At 37.7% G+C, this 18,102-nt stretch overlaps 4 protein-coding genes across 7 annotated transcripts; 3 read left to right on the forward strand and 1 right to left on the reverse strand.

Annotated features, from left to right (window-relative positions):
- Nucleotides 1-638: 638 nt before the first annotated feature.
- Nucleotides 639-3,057, forward strand: LOC104699387 (polygalacturonase ADPG2-like). The gene is made up of 9 exons (XM_010414699.3): nt 639-937; nt 1,030-1,161; nt 1,275-1,445; nt 1,530-1,550; nt 1,670-1,877; nt 2,034-2,115; nt 2,201-2,309; nt 2,411-2,524; nt 2,620-3,057. The coding sequence occupies exons 1-9, from the start codon at nt 695-697 to the stop codon at nt 2,827-2,829; spliced, it is 1,290 nt and encodes a 429-aa protein (XP_010413001.2). The 5' UTR covers nt 639-694; the 3' UTR covers nt 2,830-3,057.
- A 104-nt stretch (nt 3,058-3,161) lies between these two features.
- Nucleotides 3,162-4,832, forward strand: LOC104793091 (small ribosomal subunit protein uS5x). The gene is made up of 2 exons (XM_010519368.3): nt 3,162-3,973; nt 4,442-4,832. The coding sequence occupies exons 1-2, from the start codon at nt 3,269-3,271 to the stop codon at nt 4,601-4,603; spliced, it is 867 nt and encodes a 288-aa protein (XP_010517670.1). The 5' UTR covers nt 3,162-3,268; the 3' UTR covers nt 4,604-4,832.
- A 1,109-nt stretch (nt 4,833-5,941) lies between these two features.
- Nucleotides 5,942-13,085, forward strand: LOC104699388 (protein SEMI-ROLLED LEAF 2). Of its 4 annotated transcripts, none has more exons than XM_087454755.1 (20): nt 5,942-6,489; nt 6,710-7,054; nt 7,408-7,482; nt 7,678-7,793; nt 7,971-8,085; nt 8,205-8,333; nt 8,435-8,482; nt 8,814-8,998; nt 9,082-9,278; nt 9,355-9,647; nt 9,733-9,882; nt 9,984-10,403; nt 10,724-10,873; nt 11,030-11,105; nt 11,204-11,331; nt 11,455-11,646; nt 11,763-11,888; nt 11,981-12,106; nt 12,206-12,445; nt 12,595-13,085. In XM_087454755.1, the coding sequence occupies exons 2-20, from the start codon at nt 6,908-6,910 to the stop codon at nt 12,757-12,759; spliced, it is 3,078 nt and encodes a 1,025-aa protein (XP_087310881.1). In that variant the 5' UTR covers nt 5,942-6,489; nt 6,710-6,907; the 3' UTR covers nt 12,760-13,085. The 4 variants fall into 4 exon arrangements, with proteins under 4 accessions (XP_087310881.1, XP_087310883.1, XP_087310882.1 ...); XM_087454757.1 differs by having other exon boundaries at nt 6,124-6,489; nt 7,678-7,798; XM_087454756.1 differs by having other exon boundaries at nt 6,220-6,489; nt 6,900-7,054.
- Nucleotides 13,086-13,143: 58 nt separating this feature from the next.
- Nucleotides 13,144-16,791, reverse strand: LOC104793094 (leucine-rich repeat receptor-like tyrosine-protein kinase PXC3). The gene is made up of 2 exons (XM_010519370.3): nt 13,686-16,791; nt 13,144-13,608 (listed from the first exon to the last, which is right to left on the reverse strand). Exons 1-2 carry the CDS (start codon nt 16,018-16,020, stop codon nt 13,280-13,282), a joined length of 2,664 nt encoding a protein of 887 aa, XP_010517672.2. The 5' UTR covers nt 16,021-16,791; the 3' UTR covers nt 13,144-13,279.
- Between the last annotated feature and the right edge of the window lie 1,311 nt (nt 16,792-18,102).

Consider the following 18,102-nt stretch of genomic DNA (forward strand, 5'->3'; position numbering starts at 1 on the left):
TCATGTGTACAATCATCATACGGCATTATATATGTTTTGAAGATTAAAAAAAGAACAATTATAAATCTCAATGTTATCATGTTTTCTTTATTACCCATTACGATACATAATTTCTTGGAATAAAAAATCCGAAGAGGGGACTGCTCTTAGTCAATCTAACCAATAATATTAGTGTGAGACTATTTGAAGGTATAAATCAATTCAATTACCTTAAATCCTTAAGCGATGTTTCTTGCAGAAAATACGATAAGCATGGTCCCGCTAAGAGACAACGAAATCTTTAAAATAAATTTATTTAAAAACAATGGAGATAGAGAGATAGAGAGTAAAGTTAAAATATGAAATTCTTTAATTCAAAAAAAAAAATGAAATTCTTAAGGAAGAAAATAAAATAAAATAAAAAATATAGATGCGCAAAGTAATGTTTACGTGACAATCTCAATTTCACTCCATACCTCGAACTCATTCAAGCATAAGAAACCTAACATTTAACGTTCCTTCTGATTTGCCTATAAATACACGTACGTCCACACTTCTCTAATTTCAAAAACAAAGCAACACAAAGACAAGAATCACAAACATCAAACATTCTCAACCTACCCAAAATAACAACACACATTCCTTCCCCCCCCCCCCCCCCCCCCCCCAAAAAAAAAAAAAACACACACACCCATTTCCTTATATACCAACCTCAATGGCCCGTTGTTCCAAACTTGTTACCGTTTTCCTATTATGGGCTCTTTTGATGCTCTCATGGTGTGAAGCTTCAAGAGTCATCGTTAATGGATATGTCCATTCTTACAAAAATAGCTTAATCAAGCGAAGAGACGACAACACGGGATTGAAAAGCTTTGTAAGAGCTTCTTTGCGAACTCCAACCACCGTTAGTGTTTCTGACTTCGGAGCTAAAGGAGATGGAAATACTGATGACACGCAGGCATATACTTATACACATAAAACTTCTTTTTTATTAGCATATAAAACTGTTTTTAGTACTAATGATCCATGTATGCATGCATTGATGATTAGGCGTTCGTGAATGCGTGGAAAAAAGCATGCTCTTCAAATGGAGCTGTTAATCTCTTAGTTCCTAAAGGGAATACTTATCTCCTTAAGTCTATTCAGTTAACTGGTCCATGCAAATCTATTCTTACCGTTCAGGTAATTACACAAAAGAAAAAAAAAACTGTACTATTTGCAAACTAAAAATGATGACACATGATCATATATGTATGTGGTTATTGAAACTAAGCGTTTGGTTGATGGAACGGCAGATCTTCGGGACGTTATCGGCATCTCAAAAACGATCGGATTACAAAGACATATCCAAATGGATAACGTTTGACAACGTTAACGATCTATCTGTTGAGGGCGGCGCCACTGGGGCTGTGGACGGAAACGGCGAAACGTGGTGGGAAAACTCATGCAAACGGAACAAAGCTAAGGTGTGTGTAATGTTCATCTACATGTAATCCTTATAATTAAATCGATTAATTGGAGATATTAATACTCTTTTGTCATATATGCAGCCATGCACAAAAGCTCCCACGGTACGTTGAAAGTTGAAACATATATTGTTTTTTTTTCTTTTTTTTTTTCTAAAAATAATGTTGATATTTTTATCATAATTGGACATATGTATTTTTTGGTATATATTGCTTATATGCAGGCTCTTACTTTCTACAACTCGAAGAACTTGAGAGTGAATAATCTGAGGGTGAGAAATGCGCAACAGATTCAGATTTCGATTGAGAAATGCTCCAACGTTCAGGTCTCTAATGTGGTGGTAACTGCACCTGCCGATAGTCCTAACACTGATGGTATCCATATCACAAACACCCAAAACATTAGAGTCTCCAACTCCATCATTGGAACAGGTTATTAGTGTATCCATTGAAACCATTTTTTTATTATTTCGTTTGTGATTTTATAAAGAGTTGCTTGCATATCAAGGAAGCTAAATTTCAGGGCTTTATCATGATTTACGGGGATTTATCTAAAATAAGTTTCTGAATGGTTGCTTTCTTAACCAGGCGATGATTGCATATCTATTGAAAGTGGATCACAAACTGTTCAAATAAATGACATAACTTGCGGTCCTGGTCACGGAATCAGGTATCAAAGATTGTTATTTTTGTATACACTAAAAGATTCATATAAAAATTGCAAATCTAATTTTTTTTTTTTGAAATATGAGCAGCATTGGAAGCTTAGGAGATGACAACTCAAAGGCATTTGTCTCAGGCGTGACAGTGGATGGTGCTAAGCTTTCCGGTACCGACAATGGAGTTAGAATCAAAACTTACCAGGTGAGAAGTCACAAACTAGCCCTTCAATTTTAACTAAACTCTCAAATATGCCCTACTTTTTGTTATTGATTTGAAATTTAATCTAATCCGATCCTTTTCAGGGAGGCTCAGGAACTGCTAGCAACATTGTCTTTCAGAACATCCAAATGGACAATGTGAAGAATCCGATCATAATCGACCAAGAATATTGTGACAAGAGCAAATGCACTTCACAGGTTCACTCTAATCTGACCAAATCTTCCAATATTGCATACCATGGTAATAGCTAGATATTGTTGGATCTAGCTAATCATTTTACACATATTTTCAGAAATCTGCGGTCCAAGTGAAGAATGTGGTGTACCGAAACATAAGCGGCACAAGCGCATCAGACATGGCAATAACGTTTAATTGCAGCAAGAACTATCCATGCCAAGAGATTGTGCTTGACAAAGTGAACATAATGGGAGGGAAAGCAACTTGCAGCAATGCCAATGTGGTTGATAAAGGAGCTGTTCTGCCTCAATGCAACTCCACTTAATTAATTAGATCCATTACCCAAACACATACATAGATATACAAACATACAAATAGATTACAAAGTATACAAAACTTATGATATATATAGATATACTTGTGGATATATACATGGACAATGAATTGAAAGATATTGTATTCACCATGAATTATAGTATAGGCTATACAATGTCCGTCCGATTTGTTGTATTATTTGTATCCTAATGAATAAAAGGAATACATTCTTTTAAAAGGTTATGGACCTTATCGTGTTATTAATATATGACAAATACATTAGAATTTGAGGCCCATGAAAGCCCATTAATGTTTTAGAAACCCTAAAAAAAGCTTTGAGTAGCAGCTGGAGCAATATATATATCGTAAATTGCCGCAGCTAGGGCTTTCTCCTTCTCATCACTCAAACAACAAACTCATCGCAGCCTCCTTAAAAACTCAAATCGAAAATGGCGGAACGTGGTGGAGAACGTGGCGGCGCTGAGCGTACTGGAGACCGTGGTGGTTTCGGACGTGGAATCGGAGGAGGTGGCCGTGGAGATCGTGGAGACCGTGGAAGAGGTGGACCAAGAGGCCGTGGTGGTCGACGTGGAGGCCGTGCCTCTGAAGAACAGAAATGGGTTCCAGTGACCAAGCTTGGTCGTCTCGTGCAAACCGGACAGATCAAGAAGCTAGAGCAGATCTATCTTCACTCACTCCCGGTTAAGGAGTACCAGATCATTGATAACCTTGTTGGTCCTTCATTGAAGGATGAAGTGATGAAGATCATGCCTGTTCAGAAGCAAACCAGAGCTGGTCAGAGGACTCGATTCAAGGCCTTTGTTGTCGTCGGAGACGGTAATGGTCATGTTGGTTTGGGAGTGAAATGCTCCAAGGAGGTTGCTACGGCTATCAGAGGAGCGATCATTCTCGCTAAGCTCTCTGTTGTCCCAGTCAGGAGAGGTTACTGGGGTAACAAGATCGGGAAGCCACATACCGTTCCTTGTAAGGTGACTGGCAAGTGTGGATCTGTGACAGTGAGGATGGTTCCTGCTCCTCGTGGTGCTGGTATTGTGGCTGCTAGAGTTCCCAAGAAGGTTCTTCAGTTCGCTGGAATTGATGATGTTTTCACTTCTTCCAGGGGATCCACCAAAACTCTCGGAAACTTTGTTAAGGTTTGTTCACTCTTTCTTTAGTTTAGAGTTTGCATTTAGATGGAAATTTGTTTCCTTTTGATTGGAATTGCTTTGGAATCGGAATCAGATTGTGTGATGTTTGTGGGAATTGCTTTGAAATCCGAATCACTTTATGTAAAGCTTGAACCTTTTTTGGTCAGCTTAGTTAGTTTCATGAGGCCATGTTATTAGAAATCATGTAATCTCTCTCGGCAAGTTAGATATAGCTATGTTGATGGAAGTCAAAAGATGCTTGACTGTTTATATATATATATTAGTTGTATCTTGAATTTGCATCATGTCAAGGCTGACCTTATCTGTAATGAGTTATCTGACTCTGAATGAATTTGAGCTGCTGCCGTATTGTCATGTAACTGTAAATAGATGTATGATTGTTTTCAGTATTTTTTTCAACTTGTTTTGCTCTATGGGTTTCACTGATAACAGTGATGTGTCATGTGATTGCAGGCTACATTCGATTGTCTTCAGAAGACATACGGATTCCTTACACCAGAATTCTGGAAGGAGACGAGATTTGTAAAATCCCCATACCAGGAGTACACAGATCTCTTGGCGTCCAAGGTTCCTCCTAGCAGCAAAGCGGTGAACGATGTTGAAGACCAAGCCTAGATAAAGCTCCCCAGCTATATGGATTTATCCTTTATGAGTTAATTTTGGTTGAACTTTTGGGTAGTATATGTTGCTGGATTGTGCACCGTGTGTTTTTCATCTGTTCCAAACGTTTTACATTTGCTCAGTTTTTCATTATGGATCCATCTTATTATTAATGTTCTAGTTTTGCTTTTTATTATGTTGAGACAAAAAAAAAAGGTTTTAAATCCAGTTTTTTGACTTTAAATTCTCTCTACCTTACAATTAGTAAACCAATGTGATAAGCTCTTTGTTGTTTTAACATGTTTCATGAGAGAACCAATACTGTTACTTAAGAAAACATTCAAAACAGGTTCTGAGTAATACCTTTGAAGTTCATTAATTTTTCCCAAAAAGTCTTAAATGTTTAATTGGATTTGGTTCTGTATAGGATTTAAGTTCAATGGAGTTTTTAAATCTCCAAGTAATCACTGCAAAATCATTTTGGTTGACTATTGTTAGCTTAATTTTAACGGCATTTGACTTGTGAAGTCGATTAGGTCAGTAGAGAGAGTTCTTGATTCAGGAAAACGCATGCAATGATTCTTATATGCTTCCTTGGTTTGGTTGTTTATTCACCCTGTTTCTACTTGAAAATTGCCATTGAAGATTTAAAACTTTATTTTATAGCTTCTGTTCTTGCTCTTGTTTTTCTCTGAATCTGTTGTCAAAATGTTTCTTTGGGTTTGGAGGAGATAGAAGTCTTACGTTGGCTTTTTTTTTTCTTTTACAGGTGTTTTGTTTGGATCATCGAAGCTATATGAAACATACTTGTCCAAAAGGCGACAGAGAAGATGTAACCGTGGTTATCTGCCCTCTCTGTGCTAAAGGAGTCCGGTTAAACCCAAACGAAGACCCGAACATAACTTGGGAGAAACATGTCAACACTGACTCATGTCACAATTCTTTAAAGGTCAAACTCATGTCAAGAAATGTAGACCAATGTTATATTAAATCCATGGCCTTTTTGAGTGGTAGGTAGATTTGTGAATCGCATATAACAAAGTTACAGGTATGTATAACAATTTAATCTTTCTTAACGAACCTAACGTTGACTTGTATCGTTAGCGAGTTCTCCGCGGGAGCTTTTACCCGGTTTCCGCGGTAAAAAAACGACCCTCCATGTGAACGTCGACGACGTTAATTATTATAGTGGCAGCTAACTTAACGGTGCATTAAACTTCATGAATTTATTATCACTTATCAGTACCTTTTTTTATTATATATAAAACGTGTTCTTGTCGAAAGAATTCGATTTAATTTTTAATAACGAATTTATCTTTAATCTATAATACTTGGCTCACAGTGTTGCAAAATAGATCATTTGACTCTATTAGTACAGGGATTATATTCAGGAGGGCATTACAAAAAGGGGATAATCTCCAAAATATAATTATTGAATGTATCAGTATTTTTAGTTTTTTACACATCATGCCCACACACAACGTGTGAGTATTTAAGAACTAATTATTAAGATTATTTCCTTAATTGCACTGTATGAGCTGGCCAAAAAAATGCAATAACTACCCCTGTAATACGTTCTGTAATCATAGCCGATGTTATTCGCATCCAACGGCTGAGATTAAGAGATTATTATCTGTAAAGTGTTTTAAGAGAGAATTATCAAAAAAAAAAAAAAAAAAGGAAATAGCAACGAAACGGCAGAAAGTGGAACCCGCGTCGTGCCGTTGAAACGTATCAGAGGGAAGAGCTCAAAGCTTCGCCGGCCGGACGATCCGGTGACTTAATTCTACTGAGAGAGAGAGAGAAAGAGAGATACAATCTTCGTTCTCGGAGATTGAGTTTCGAGTTTTTTTTCCGATCAATTTTTTCAGTCATCGGCTGGCTTAATCGTGCTGCTTTAGGTAAATTGATGTTTTTTTTTTTTTTTTTTTTTTTTTTTTTTTTTTTTTTTCAGCATTACTTTGAAATTCCTGATCAATTTGGGTACTTTTTTCATCTGGGGTTTGTTGAAATTTTGTGATCATCAGACTTTTTGTGTAAATTCGATTTCGGGGGAGTCTGGGTTATATACAATGAATGGGTTCCCCTTTTGATCAATTTCTGTTTTTGGAAATTCTTCAGGAGGAAGGGGATTGTGTTTGTGAAAGGAGTGCCTCGTTTGAATCATCGAGCTCTGTTTTCCTTCTTGCCCGAGGAAGCTTTAGGGCTTTTTCGGTGGATCAAGAGGGGAAGGGAGGGTTTACACGTAGTAAATTGATTCATCAGGACTTTTGATTGATCGTTTTTTTTTTTTTTGACGAGAATCTGACAGTAGAGGCAATGAGCTCAGTCTCGGGTGTGATCTCGAGGCAAGTTTTGCCTGTCTGTGGTAGCCTTTGCATTCTTTGCCCTGCCCTCCGTGCAAGGTCTAGACAGCCTGTCAAGAGGTACAAGAAGCTCATTGCTGATATCTTCCCTCGTAATCAGGTTTGTACTTTTTCCCATATTTTGATTTTCCTTCTCGTTTCTGAATTACTGAGAGGGTATATAACTGATGGTTTCATTGCTATTGCCTGTTGGAAACACAAAGTTGTTAAATCAGCCGCTCTTTGGCTGTAGTGACCTTTCAATGATGAATTCATGAGTAGTTAGTTGTGCAATCTGTTAGTTTTTGTTTTTAACCTTGCATCCTTTCCCTTTTCTATGTTAAAGTTCGTCTATCTGCATTTCATTTCGCTTTGAGACATTATGTTCTTTGGCACTATAATAGAAAACTGGAGCTTTCCTCTTGGTTGTCTTGGTGGGTTGGTTTAACTTATCACTGCTCACATTTCTGACAGGAGGAGGGCCCAAATGACCGGAAGATAGGAAAACTATGTGAATATGCAGCAAAGAATGCTGTGCGTATGCCAAAGGTATAATTTATCCCTGCCAAGTCTAACAACTTTATTTTTCAAAAAACACTCTTCTGCTGGACTGGAATATTAGCAATTTCTTTGACATTTGGTTTCAGCACATATATTTGAGTCAAATTACTCGTCTTAGTAATGTTTTCAGATTGCTGTGTTCCCAAATTCAGTTCTCTGTTGTTGAAATTTACGATTTTACAGATATCAGATTCTCTGGAACAAAGATGTTACAAGGAATTGAGGAATGAGAATTTTCACTCGGCAAAGATAGCCATGTGCATTTACAGAAGGCTTCTGGTCACTTGTAAGGAGCAAATGTGAGGTCATCCTTCTTTTGCTTTCTTTACAAACACTTCAATTTGTTCTCTTATGTCTAAGATAATTTTTGGCTTAGCATAAGAACGCAAGAGATTTACCCAAAACTGTAAACCTTTTATGGAAGCAGGAATATTTTTTCGGTAACTTGATTGTTCTTTCTTTGTTCTTTTTTTCAGGCCTCTTTTTTCTAGTGGTTTTCTAAGAACGGTGCAAGCTCTTTTGGATCAAAGTCGACAAGATGAAATGCAGATAGTTGGATGTCAGTCTCTTTTCGAATTTGTGAATAATCAGGTCCGCTTCTTACATATTTGATAGAATTCTCTTGTAGCCACGCGTTGGGGTGCTATCTGATAGAATGGTCAAGGACATATGTAATAATGATATAGCATGATTGCTACCAAATTTTTCAGAAGGATGGTAGTTCCCTGTTTAACTTAGAAGGATTTCTCCCAAAGCTGTGCCAATTAGGACTGGAAGGTGGGGATGATAACAGATCACGGAGCCTCCGTGCAGCTGGACTTCAAGCACTTTCAGCGATGGTAATTCGGTTATGTTTTTATGCTTCTGTAGATACTATTCTTCATTATTGTAAATCTAGAAGTATCTTCTGATGCATTCTGGTCCGTTTATCTATTTCCAGATTTGGCTGATGGGTGAATACTCTCATATCCCCAGCGACTTTGACAATGTAAGTAACTCTCAGGTTATGCACTAGTTTCTTTTGTTATCTTCACAGGCATTCTTTGGTTTCGGGATTCCTATATATTATGATTTGTTATCCTGCATCGAAAGTAATTGATATGTGGTATCTAACAACAGTCAAAGTGAAGATTACTCTGTCAGAATTTCTTTCCAAGGTTTCTTGGCCAAAGGTTTAAATACCATAACAATCTACCAGTCGTGGTTAATTTATATAGAACTGGGAGTTGGGATCTTATGGCTAGAATTGTATCTTAGTAGAGTTTTAGGTAGTGGATATTATTATCTGTTAACTGATAAATTCGATATTTGCATGGCAGGTTGTCTCAGCAGTCTTGGAAAATTACGGTCACCCCAAAATATCAACGAATGCTAATGATAGTGGCAGAAAATGGGTGGATGAAGTCTTAAAAAACGAAGGTCATATCGCTTATTCAGATTCCCTCATAACTGTTCCTTCTTGGAGAACAGTTGTGAATGACAAGGGTGAACTAAATGTCAAAATGTAAATTCTTCTCACCTCAGTTGTGTTTACCGTTTACCTTTTTGGGTTCTTTTCTTTTATTCAACATATCGTTTTCTTTTCAGGGAAGATTCCTTGGACCCTAGCTTTTGGTCCAAGGTTTGCCTACGCAACATGGCCAAGCTAGGTGAAGAGGCCACAACCATGAGACGTATACTTGAGTCTTTGTTCCGTTACTTTGACGAGGGCTGTCTATGGTCAACAGAAAATTCGGTTGCATTCCCTGTTTTAAGGGATCTACAGTTTTTGATGGAAATATCTGGTATTAAGCTCTCGATAGTTTTTATTCATTCCTTCCCACATGATCAGTGCTCTGAAATAGTTCTGCAATTTTGCAGGGCAAAGAACACACTTTCTACTGTCTATGTTGATTAAACACCTTGATCATAAAAGTGTGCTTAAACAGCCAAGCATGCAGCTCAACATTTTAGAGGTTACCTCCTCCCTTGCTGAGAATGCAAAAGTTGAGCACTCAGCAGCAATTGTCAGCGCAATAAGTGATATCATGAGGCACTTGAGAAAATGCATGCATTCTTCTGTAGATGAAGCAAATCTGGGAACTGACGTTGTAAACTGTAACAGAATGGTCAGTGTAGCTGTTGATAAGTGCCTCGTCCAACTAACAAAAAAGGTATATTACTACCTTTCTAAGAGCTAGTTCTTTCTCTTCGTATATTCCTCTTAAGAGATGTGAGACTGATCTGTCAAATTCAAAGGTTGGAGACGCTGGCCCAATTCTGGATGCTATGGCTACGATGCTGGAGAATATTTCAGCTGTCACAAACGTAGCAAGAACCACAATTGCTGCTGTTTTTCGCACTGCTCAAATTATAGCCTCTATACCAAATCTGTCATATCAAAACAAGGCAACTTCCCTGTAACATCTAGTATTATGTGTTCTCTTGTCGTTGAGAGACTAGACCAATATTAATGAAAATGGCTAAGCTTATTACTTTTTTCATTTCAGGCTTTCCCCGAGGCCTTATTCCATCAGTTACTTCAAGCTATGGTCCATCCTGATCATAAAACACGGATTGGCGCACACCGTATATTTTCTGTTGTGCTGGTACCAACCTCAGTATGTCCCCGTCCTTCATCGACCACTACTGATCTTAAGAAAGGAATGGGTCTTCCTCGTTCACTTTCAAGGACCGCGTCTGTCTTTTCCTCCTCAGCAGCCCTTTTCGAGAAGCTGAAGAAGGAGAAATTTTCATCAATGTTAGCTTCTGATCAGAGCCAAAAGGAAATGCCTGAGGAAGAATCTGGAAGCAATAGGGGGGAAATCCTTGACAGATTGAAATCTTCATACATTCAGGCATATAGCAATTGGAATCAACCAGTGACCTCACTCGAAGATAACTCTGTGGATCTTTTAAACTCTGAACTGGTACATCCTTGCAACCTTTTTTTTTTGTGAAAAAACTTACTAGAAGAGTAGTACATTTCTTACTGACGATAAATGTGACCCTATAGGCCTATATCTATATATATATATATGTAAGTCAGAAAATATCCCCAAGGCTCTCAACATAAGATTCAGGATAAGACCAAAAGTATATATAATAAATGAATACAAGTAGCCTCTTGAAACCGCAATAACTTTTGTACCCTACTTTAACTACGGTTCTAATTATATACATGCTTACAGTTCTTAGGTACACGTTGGATCAATCCCCACCCTAATTTTATTTCGTATATGCTCCTCAGGATGCTGTTTATATAAGGCTAAGTAGTCACCAGATAGGTCTTTTGCTTTCATCAATCTGGGCGCAGTCCATATCTCCGGCAAATACACCAGACAATTATGAGGCGATTGCTAACACCTACAGTCTTGTATTGTTGTTCTCTCGTGTTAAGGTAACATATATTTCATATATCACAATACTTTTGCCACCTCTGCATCTGAGTGTTTCTTATTGTTTTTTATCTATGAGCAGAGCCTCACTAGATCGCCTTATGAATTATTTGCGTACAAAATTTTGTTTGACATATCACAAAATTCGTATCTTTCAGAACTCAAGTCACGACGCTTTGATTCGAAGTTTCCAAATGGCACTTTCTTTGCGAGATATTTCTTTAATGGAAGGAGGTGAGCTTGCATATGTGTTGATTCCTCCCTGAGTTGAACCTTTATCCTTGGTTTTGGTATGGAAATTTTGATGTAGACCCTTATTCCTACTATTCCAGGACCACTTCCTCCATCTCGACGAAGGTCACTCTTTACTCTGGCTGCATCAATGATTCTGTTTTCCTCAAAAGCATTCAATCTTTTTTCTCTGGCGGATTTCACAAAAGTAACACTTCAGGGACCAAGGGTACGTTGATCATTCTGGTGAAAATGTTGCCATGTTGATGTTTTTGTTTCTCTTGGAATCGTTGCACGACACAGAGAAATTGCTTCCCCTTGTCTTTGTAACTTCCTCTTCTGCCTGATTCAGGACTCATTCTTGCACTTGGTTGACGATCACAAGTTGAAGGCTGTAAATTCAGATCAGCTCAAAGTTGCTTACGGATGCGAAAAAGATGATTCTTCAGCTTTAGATACTCTTTCCAACATAGCAGTCTCTACTGAGCATAGCAGAGGAAATCTCGTCTATGAAATTGTCAAAAGCTTAGAAGAAATGTGCAATGTAAGTATTTTCTGTCACAACCTCCCAACCAAATTACTCTACCCGAGCTAGCATTCTATATTCTGGTAAATCAATTGATAATCATAGCAAACTAACAAAAAGTCAACTATATCCAGTCTGAAATGGACAAAATGCGGGAGCAGTTGCTCATTGAATTCATGCCAGATGATGCATGTCCACTTGGAACCCGGTTTTTAGAAGACACTCAGAAAACCTATTCCGGAGACGTTAAACCTCAAAAGGTGGTAACAAGTTAATTATCCTGCTTCCCATAGTTTTCTTAAAACCTCAAGATGGAACATCGTATTGAAATATTTTGTGTCTGTCTCTCTAGGACGCGGCACTCTTCTCTCACGAGGATCAAGAATTTGGAGATGGCTCTGAAACCGTAACGAAGAATAATCCTGTAACAGTTTCGGAAATCCCAGACCTCCTGACCGTCAATCAAATTCTAGAATCTGTAAGTTACATGTTTCTTCCTTCTTCTTAGAAATTAGATTGCAAAGTCATCACCAAAAGTAACATACAATACAAACTATACTTCTTTTGTTTTTCGAAGGTCGTTGAGACAACACGTCAAGTGGGTAGAATATCCTTCCATACTGCAGCTGATGCTTCATACAAAGAAATGACGCTTCATTGTGAAAATCTATTAATGGGAAAACAGCAGAAGATCTCGAGTCTTTTGAATTCTCAGCTACGACATGAAAGTTCTGTTATTTGCTCTCCACGACAACATGATGAAGAGATCACAACCGCAACTTTTCATCCTATGATCAATTCAACATTTTATACTGAGGTATGTATGCCCTAGCGATAACTTACTGTCTTTTATATTGTGTACTGAATTTGGATAATCTGCTTGGAAACCAATCTTAGCCTCTGGTTTTTGTCTTACACGATATCAATCTTAGCCTCTGGTTTGTATTGATCAATAAATTTGCTTAGGTCGAAGTCCCTTTACTGGCGAAAGAATTCGGCATGAAATCGCCAAGAACCCCAGTGGGAACTATTCAGACACAGTGCTTTGCAGAACTACAAAATAACCCACAAGCATTTAGATTGCCAGCCTCAAGCCCTTACGACAACTTCCTTAAAGCTGCTGGCTGTTGATCATCGGCAGGATCCAAACCACGTTTGGCTTTGAATTCCAGTCAAGAACTCAAACAAAACATAACAAAGCTAGGTTTGCTTGGTTTTCAAAGTCTTGAGTTTGCGTTCTTTTAGATTCTTTAGCATCATAAATCGGAATTGTCTCCGTCGGGCTATGCTTAGATCATTCCTCGTAGGTTTTTTTAATTTGTATCTCCTGTTTTGCATTGTCACTTATTCTTTTATCCAATTTATTTGTTTCTTTTTGGTGTGATGTGTAAAAAAGTTGAAGAAGGCCATCTGGTTTTCACGTGGCCTTGTAATCTAAAGATTCTTTTGATTCTACAGCAACAAGATGTACATTGGTTCTTCTATGATCTAATTTATAATTTGAGTAACTAGGTATGCAAATCAACCATAAGCGATCAATTCATCATAAAACTCTATATAATACACAGCGGAGAAGCACGCATATATAGGAATGCGTTTTTTTTGTATATGAACTGTCACCAAAGGAAACTATATATCATCATTCATTTGCTCATTTGATTTGCTTAACCTCTTGAAGCATTTCAACTACTTTCTTCATCTTTGGCCTTTTGGCAGGTGTGATGTCTGTGCAAAGCAATGCAACTTTCAGAGCTGCAAGCATCTCTCTCCTCCAAGCAAAGGACACGGTGCTAAGCTTGGCATCCAGTATCTGTTCCGGTGTTTCTCCTCTCGCTGAAGCTCCATGGACCCATTTCACCAAATCTACCCCCTCACCAAACTCTTCCTCGACTGGCGCTCTTGAGGTTAGAATCTCAAGCAAAACGACTCCGTAGCTGTAAACATTCCCTGGTGCAGTAACTTGCATTGTGTATGCATACTCTGCGGAATAAAACAAGGGAAGGTGTTAGATTTCTTAATGAAACTATTGTAACAAAAACAAATTAAAGACTTTATACCTGGAGGAATGTAGCCAAAGGAGCCTGCAACTGAGCTAATACTTGCGGTGCCTCGGGAGGGATCCAATAGTTTTGATATTTCAATCTCCCCAAGCACAGCTTTGTAACCAGAGTCTAGCAAGACATTGCTCGAGGAAACGTCAAGGTGAATGATGGCGACATGGTGGAGAAACGCTAAACCTTCTGCTACTCCAACAGCTATGGACAGTCTCATTGGCCAATCGGGTTTGTACTCTGGTTTCTTGGTGGACTCATGAATCAGCTGAGTTAAGTTACCATTAGGCAAATGCTGATGCAACAAGAGAGCAACATCTTCGTATATAACAAACCCGATCGGTCTAACCAAATGTTCATGGCAAAGTTTGCTGAGTCTTTCGAGCTCTCTGATCATCTTGTTCTGATGATGAGTTATGGCTCTATCCATAGACTTGAGTTTCTTCACCGAAACAATCATCCCCGAAGGCATAACAGCTTTATAAACTGAACTGAAAGTTCCTGTGCTGAGTTTATTTGACTCCTTCATAGCTGCTTTCACAACTGCATCAAGATCAATTCCTTGTTTAAGATTCTCAAGGAAGACATTTCCCGCTATAATCGCCGGTTGCTCATCCTCAACGTTTTCTTCAACATCAACGTTTTTAGCCGCTGCTTTCTCTTGTTTCTCCCTCATCATGAAGAGAAGAACAACCACAGTGACTGATACAAAGACAGCAACACCAGAACCAATCACTGCAAGCACAATCCTGTAAGAGACTCTGTGATTGTATCTCAAATGTTCAAGATCTTCAGAGTATCCACAAGAAGAGCTCAATGGCGCTCCACAAAGCTCTTTATTTCCCGAAAAGCTCGAATTTGGAGCCTTTTGAAAGGGAACAAAAACTGGCACTGGACCACTCAAGAGGTTGTTTGAGAAATTAACCTCGATCAAACTCATCATACCTTTTAGTAGTTGTGGTATGGATCCTGTGAGCAAATTGTTAGAGACATCCAATGACACGAGCTTGTCGAGCTTTCCTAACTCGGGAGGCAATGATCCATGAAGATGGTTGAAACTTAAGTTGAGTGCTATCTGCAAATTCCTCATGCGACCAATCTCGGGAGGAATGGTTCCCGTCAAGTAATTTCTACCCAGTTGGAGCTGAAGCAGCTTCACACAGTTTCCAATCTCATGAGGTATGTCTCCTCTTATGGAATTTTGATCAAGAAGCAAGTACTGAAGCCTCTGCATGCTGCAGAGTTCCTTTGGGATAGTTCCGTTGAGTCTGTTGTTGCTCAAATCAAGCTTGTTTAGGTTTCCATGTCCAAGAAACGACTTAGGAATTTCCCCAAAGAGACTGTTGCCTGAGAGAATCAGTTCTTGAAGATTCATGAGCTGACCAAGCTCTGTGGGAATAATTCCAGCAAACCCATTTGCTGCCAAGTTCAGCAGAGTGAGGTTAGAACACTTCGAGAACTCTGAAACAATCTCACCTGAGAGGTTGTTATTGTCTGCTTCAAAGTAGGTAAGTCCACTAATGTTTCCAATTGTCCTCGGAATGACTCCCACAAGCTCATTATTCCCAATTCTAATGCTTGAGAGGCCGCTGCAGTTTCCTACTGCTTCAGGGAGTTCACCGGTCAATCTATTCTGTGTCAAGACCAAAACTTTAAGCTTCCCTTTCTCAAAAATCCCCTTTGGAATCTTCCCCTCAAGCTGGTTCGAGTGAAGATTCAACAATTCCAATTCAGAAACCAAACCTAACCCATTTGGTATCTCGCCAACCAAATCATTCTCATAAGCTGTAAACACCCTGAGGTTGCTCAGATTTCCTACCCAGTGAGGTATAGAACCATTTAAGCCATTTCCAGAGACCTGAAACTCCTCTAACCTCTGTAGCACCATAAGCTCATCAGGTATCTCCCCCACGAGCAAGTTATTAGAAATGTTGAATGCTCTAAGGCCTCTAAGCCTACCAAACTCAACAGGAATTTCGCCAACGAAACGATTCAGAGACAAATCTAGAAACTCAAGCTTAGACAAGTTACCAAAAGATGCAGGGATTGGTCCATTGAAGTTGTTACCAGAAAGATCTAGATGCTTTAAGCTTCTGAGGTCAGAGATTAGAGTGACATTACCTCTAAGCTGAAGCCCTGAGAGATTAAGCAATTCAACAAAGGAGTTGTTAGCACCACACTTGAGCCCAACCCAAGTACAGTAGTCAGTGCCATTGCTACTCCATCCAGGAACTCCAAGCTCTCTACTAATGGCCAACAATGTGGCTTCATCGCTTAGCTGAGCTTCAGAATTTGATACAAACCCAACAATGAGAAGAATAGACATGCACCAAAATGCCATCTTTTGGAAAAAAATCAGAGTAGAGTAGAATGAATCACACACACACACTCGTCTTGTTCTTCTTCTTCTTCTTCCCACAAACACAGAATTGATTGATTGACAAAACTACCATTGAAATTGTGAAACTTTTTTTAAGCCAACGGAAGAAAAAGCATTAAAAGAATGTGACAGAAGGAAAGAAACACTCTTTAGGCCATGAAACCCGGATTAAAGCTCTGGTTTTTTTGAAGTCAAGATAACTGTTTCGGAACAAAAACCAATCTTTAAAGATTTCTGAGGAAGAAAGAAAGAAAGAAAGAGAAGTGCTTTTGAGTGTGATTGTGGTTTAGAGAGACAAACACAGAGAGAGAAAGAGAAAGAGAGAAAAAGAGAACAAAACCCATAAATTTAGGGAGAAAAATAGGAAAAATCCATGAAAGAAGAAAAGAGAAGAGAGCAAGATCATAGAGAGGAGTAGGGTCTATGAGTATAGTAGTAGTAGAAGTAAGAGAGAAGAAGAAGAGAATACATTTTTATTTAGTATATCACGAAATTATGATTGCAGAACCAAACAAACAAAGATCCTCACTTCCAGAAGAGAGAGAAATAGAGAGAGAGAGAGAGAGAGACTCTCACACAAAGCAAACGCACTTGCAAAGGAGGGAATTTGTTTTCCTCTTTTTATTTTTTATTTTTATTTTGATGATTTTTTTTAATTTTCTGATAACAAAAAGGTTTATTTTCATCACGAGACAGTGCAAGTGATGAATGAATGAAAGTTGCATAAATCTTTCTGACACATTTTTTCTGCTTTTCTTTTGAAATTTTTTTTAAAAAAAAAAAGATTAATAGAGAAAAATGTACGTTTTTTGATAATTCTAAAGTGGTAAAAATATATTTTTCAAATCTACACTCTTTCTCTTCTATTTTTTACCTTTTTTCAAAATCTATCTTTTTTTTTTTAATTATACCAAGGTAGATTAAATCATGATCCTTCCCTAAGTTTACATTCATATCTTTTGGTATAGAAATAGTGAACTATGGAGTAGGATTTGTGAACTATGTGTTTTATAATCTATTTATCGTTAACATCTAAGTTTGACATAGAGAGAATCTACTTTTGTGTGGTTTGTTTTGTTGATTACTTAAAAGTTAAAACACGATCGGTGTTTCAAGTTACCAAATTTTGTTGACATTTATGGTCCATGGATATCCTAATAATAATATACCAAGATTAAAGAATCACACGAGGTGGAAGATTGTTATTACTGTATTCGCTCTCGAGGAGACACTACTGTATGTTTAATCAATATATATATGATTAATTCCCCGAGTTTAAGATATAAAATAGTTAACACGTAAATTTTTGATTGTGCGATACTCAATACTATTACTACTATGTAATAAACGATTTATCAAATCTTGAATGTTGGTAGAAAACATGTTTTCTCATATGTCCGGCCGGAACATCAAGATTAGTATCTTTTGATAATTACATAATAGTATATGTTTATGAATTTTTGTTTCTCTAAGAACAAAATTTATGTCTCGCATATTAAAAAGGAAACATAACAATTGTACTGGTTTTATATTGGAGCTGCTGTGTCTTAAGCTTCCGATGCTCCTCAATAAACGACCCAAAACATCGGAAAATGATGTCGGATATGTATCATATATACAGTAGTACGTGTTTATCAATGTCTTTGACTATTTAAATTATTAATTGTTCTGGTTTTTATGTTTATTGTTGTTTTATTTATTAGTATTAACGAACAACTCAAACAATAAACATTAGTCTTAATACATTGGGAGAAAAGAAAAAGAAAATCGAGTATGGTTCTGGATTAACGTATGGCCACCACACACAAAGTCAATCTGGAATCCATACAATCATACTCGATTTGGCAAAAACTAAATTGACAAGCTCTGACTCTCTGAGTTATATGTTTCTATAAGATTAGTGGTCATCAAATTTCAAAATCAAAAGGATAGGAAGATCAAAATGAACAAACAATATATAAATAGAAAGTAATATAAGATTAAGATGCTGCAAAGAGTTATACTTTCTTTTGAAAAAAAAATTAATAAAAGGAGCAAATATGG

The sequence above is a fragment of the Camelina sativa genome, chromosome 6 (genome assembly GCF_030686135.1).
Source record: "Camelina sativa cultivar CO46 ecotype springtype chromosome 6, ASM3068613v1".
In the NCBI taxonomy this organism is placed as follows: Eukaryota; Viridiplantae; Streptophyta; class Magnoliopsida; order Brassicales; family Brassicaceae; genus Camelina; species Camelina sativa.

Excerpts from the sequence above, each read along its gene's own strand:
- LOC104699387 (XM_010414699.3), top strand. The coding sequence starts at position 695 with ATGGCCCGTTGTTCCAAACTTGTTACCGTTTTCCTATTATGGGCTCTT. Across the intron at positions 1,446-1,529 it reads GCAAACGGAACAAAGCTAAG|CCATGCACAAAAGCTCCCAC; the intron begins GTGTGTGTAATG and ends TCATATATGCAG. Across the intron at positions 1,878-2,033 it reads CAACTCCATCATTGGAACAG|GCGATGATTGCATATCTATT; the intron begins GTTATTAGTGTA and ends TTTCTTAACCAG.
- LOC104793091 (XM_010519368.3), top strand. The coding sequence starts at position 3,269 with ATGGCGGAACGTGGTGGAGAACGTGGCGGCGCTGAGCGTACTGGAGAC. Across the intron at positions 3,974-4,441 it reads CTCTCGGAAACTTTGTTAAG|GCTACATTCGATTGTCTTCA; the intron begins GTTTGTTCACTC and ends ATGTGATTGCAG.
- LOC104699388 (XM_087454755.1), top strand. The coding sequence starts at position 6,908 with ATGAGCTCAGTCTCGGGTGTGATCTCGAGGCAAGTTTTGCCTGTCTGT. Across the intron at positions 8,483-8,813 it reads TCCCCAGCGACTTTGACAAT|GTTGTCTCAGCAGTCTTGGA; the intron begins GTAAGTAACTCT and ends TTTGCATGGCAG. Across the intron at positions 12,446-12,594 it reads ATTCAACATTTTATACTGAG|GTCGAAGTCCCTTTACTGGC; the intron begins GTATGTATGCCC and ends AAATTTGCTTAG.
- LOC104793094 (XM_010519370.3), bottom strand. The coding sequence starts at position 16,020 with ATGGCATTTTGGTGCATGTCTATTCTTCTCATTGTTGGGTTTGTATCA. Across the intron at positions 13,609-13,685 it reads CTTTGGCTACATTCCTCCAG|AGTATGCATACACAATGCAA; the intron begins GTATAAAGTCTT and ends TTTATTCCGCAG.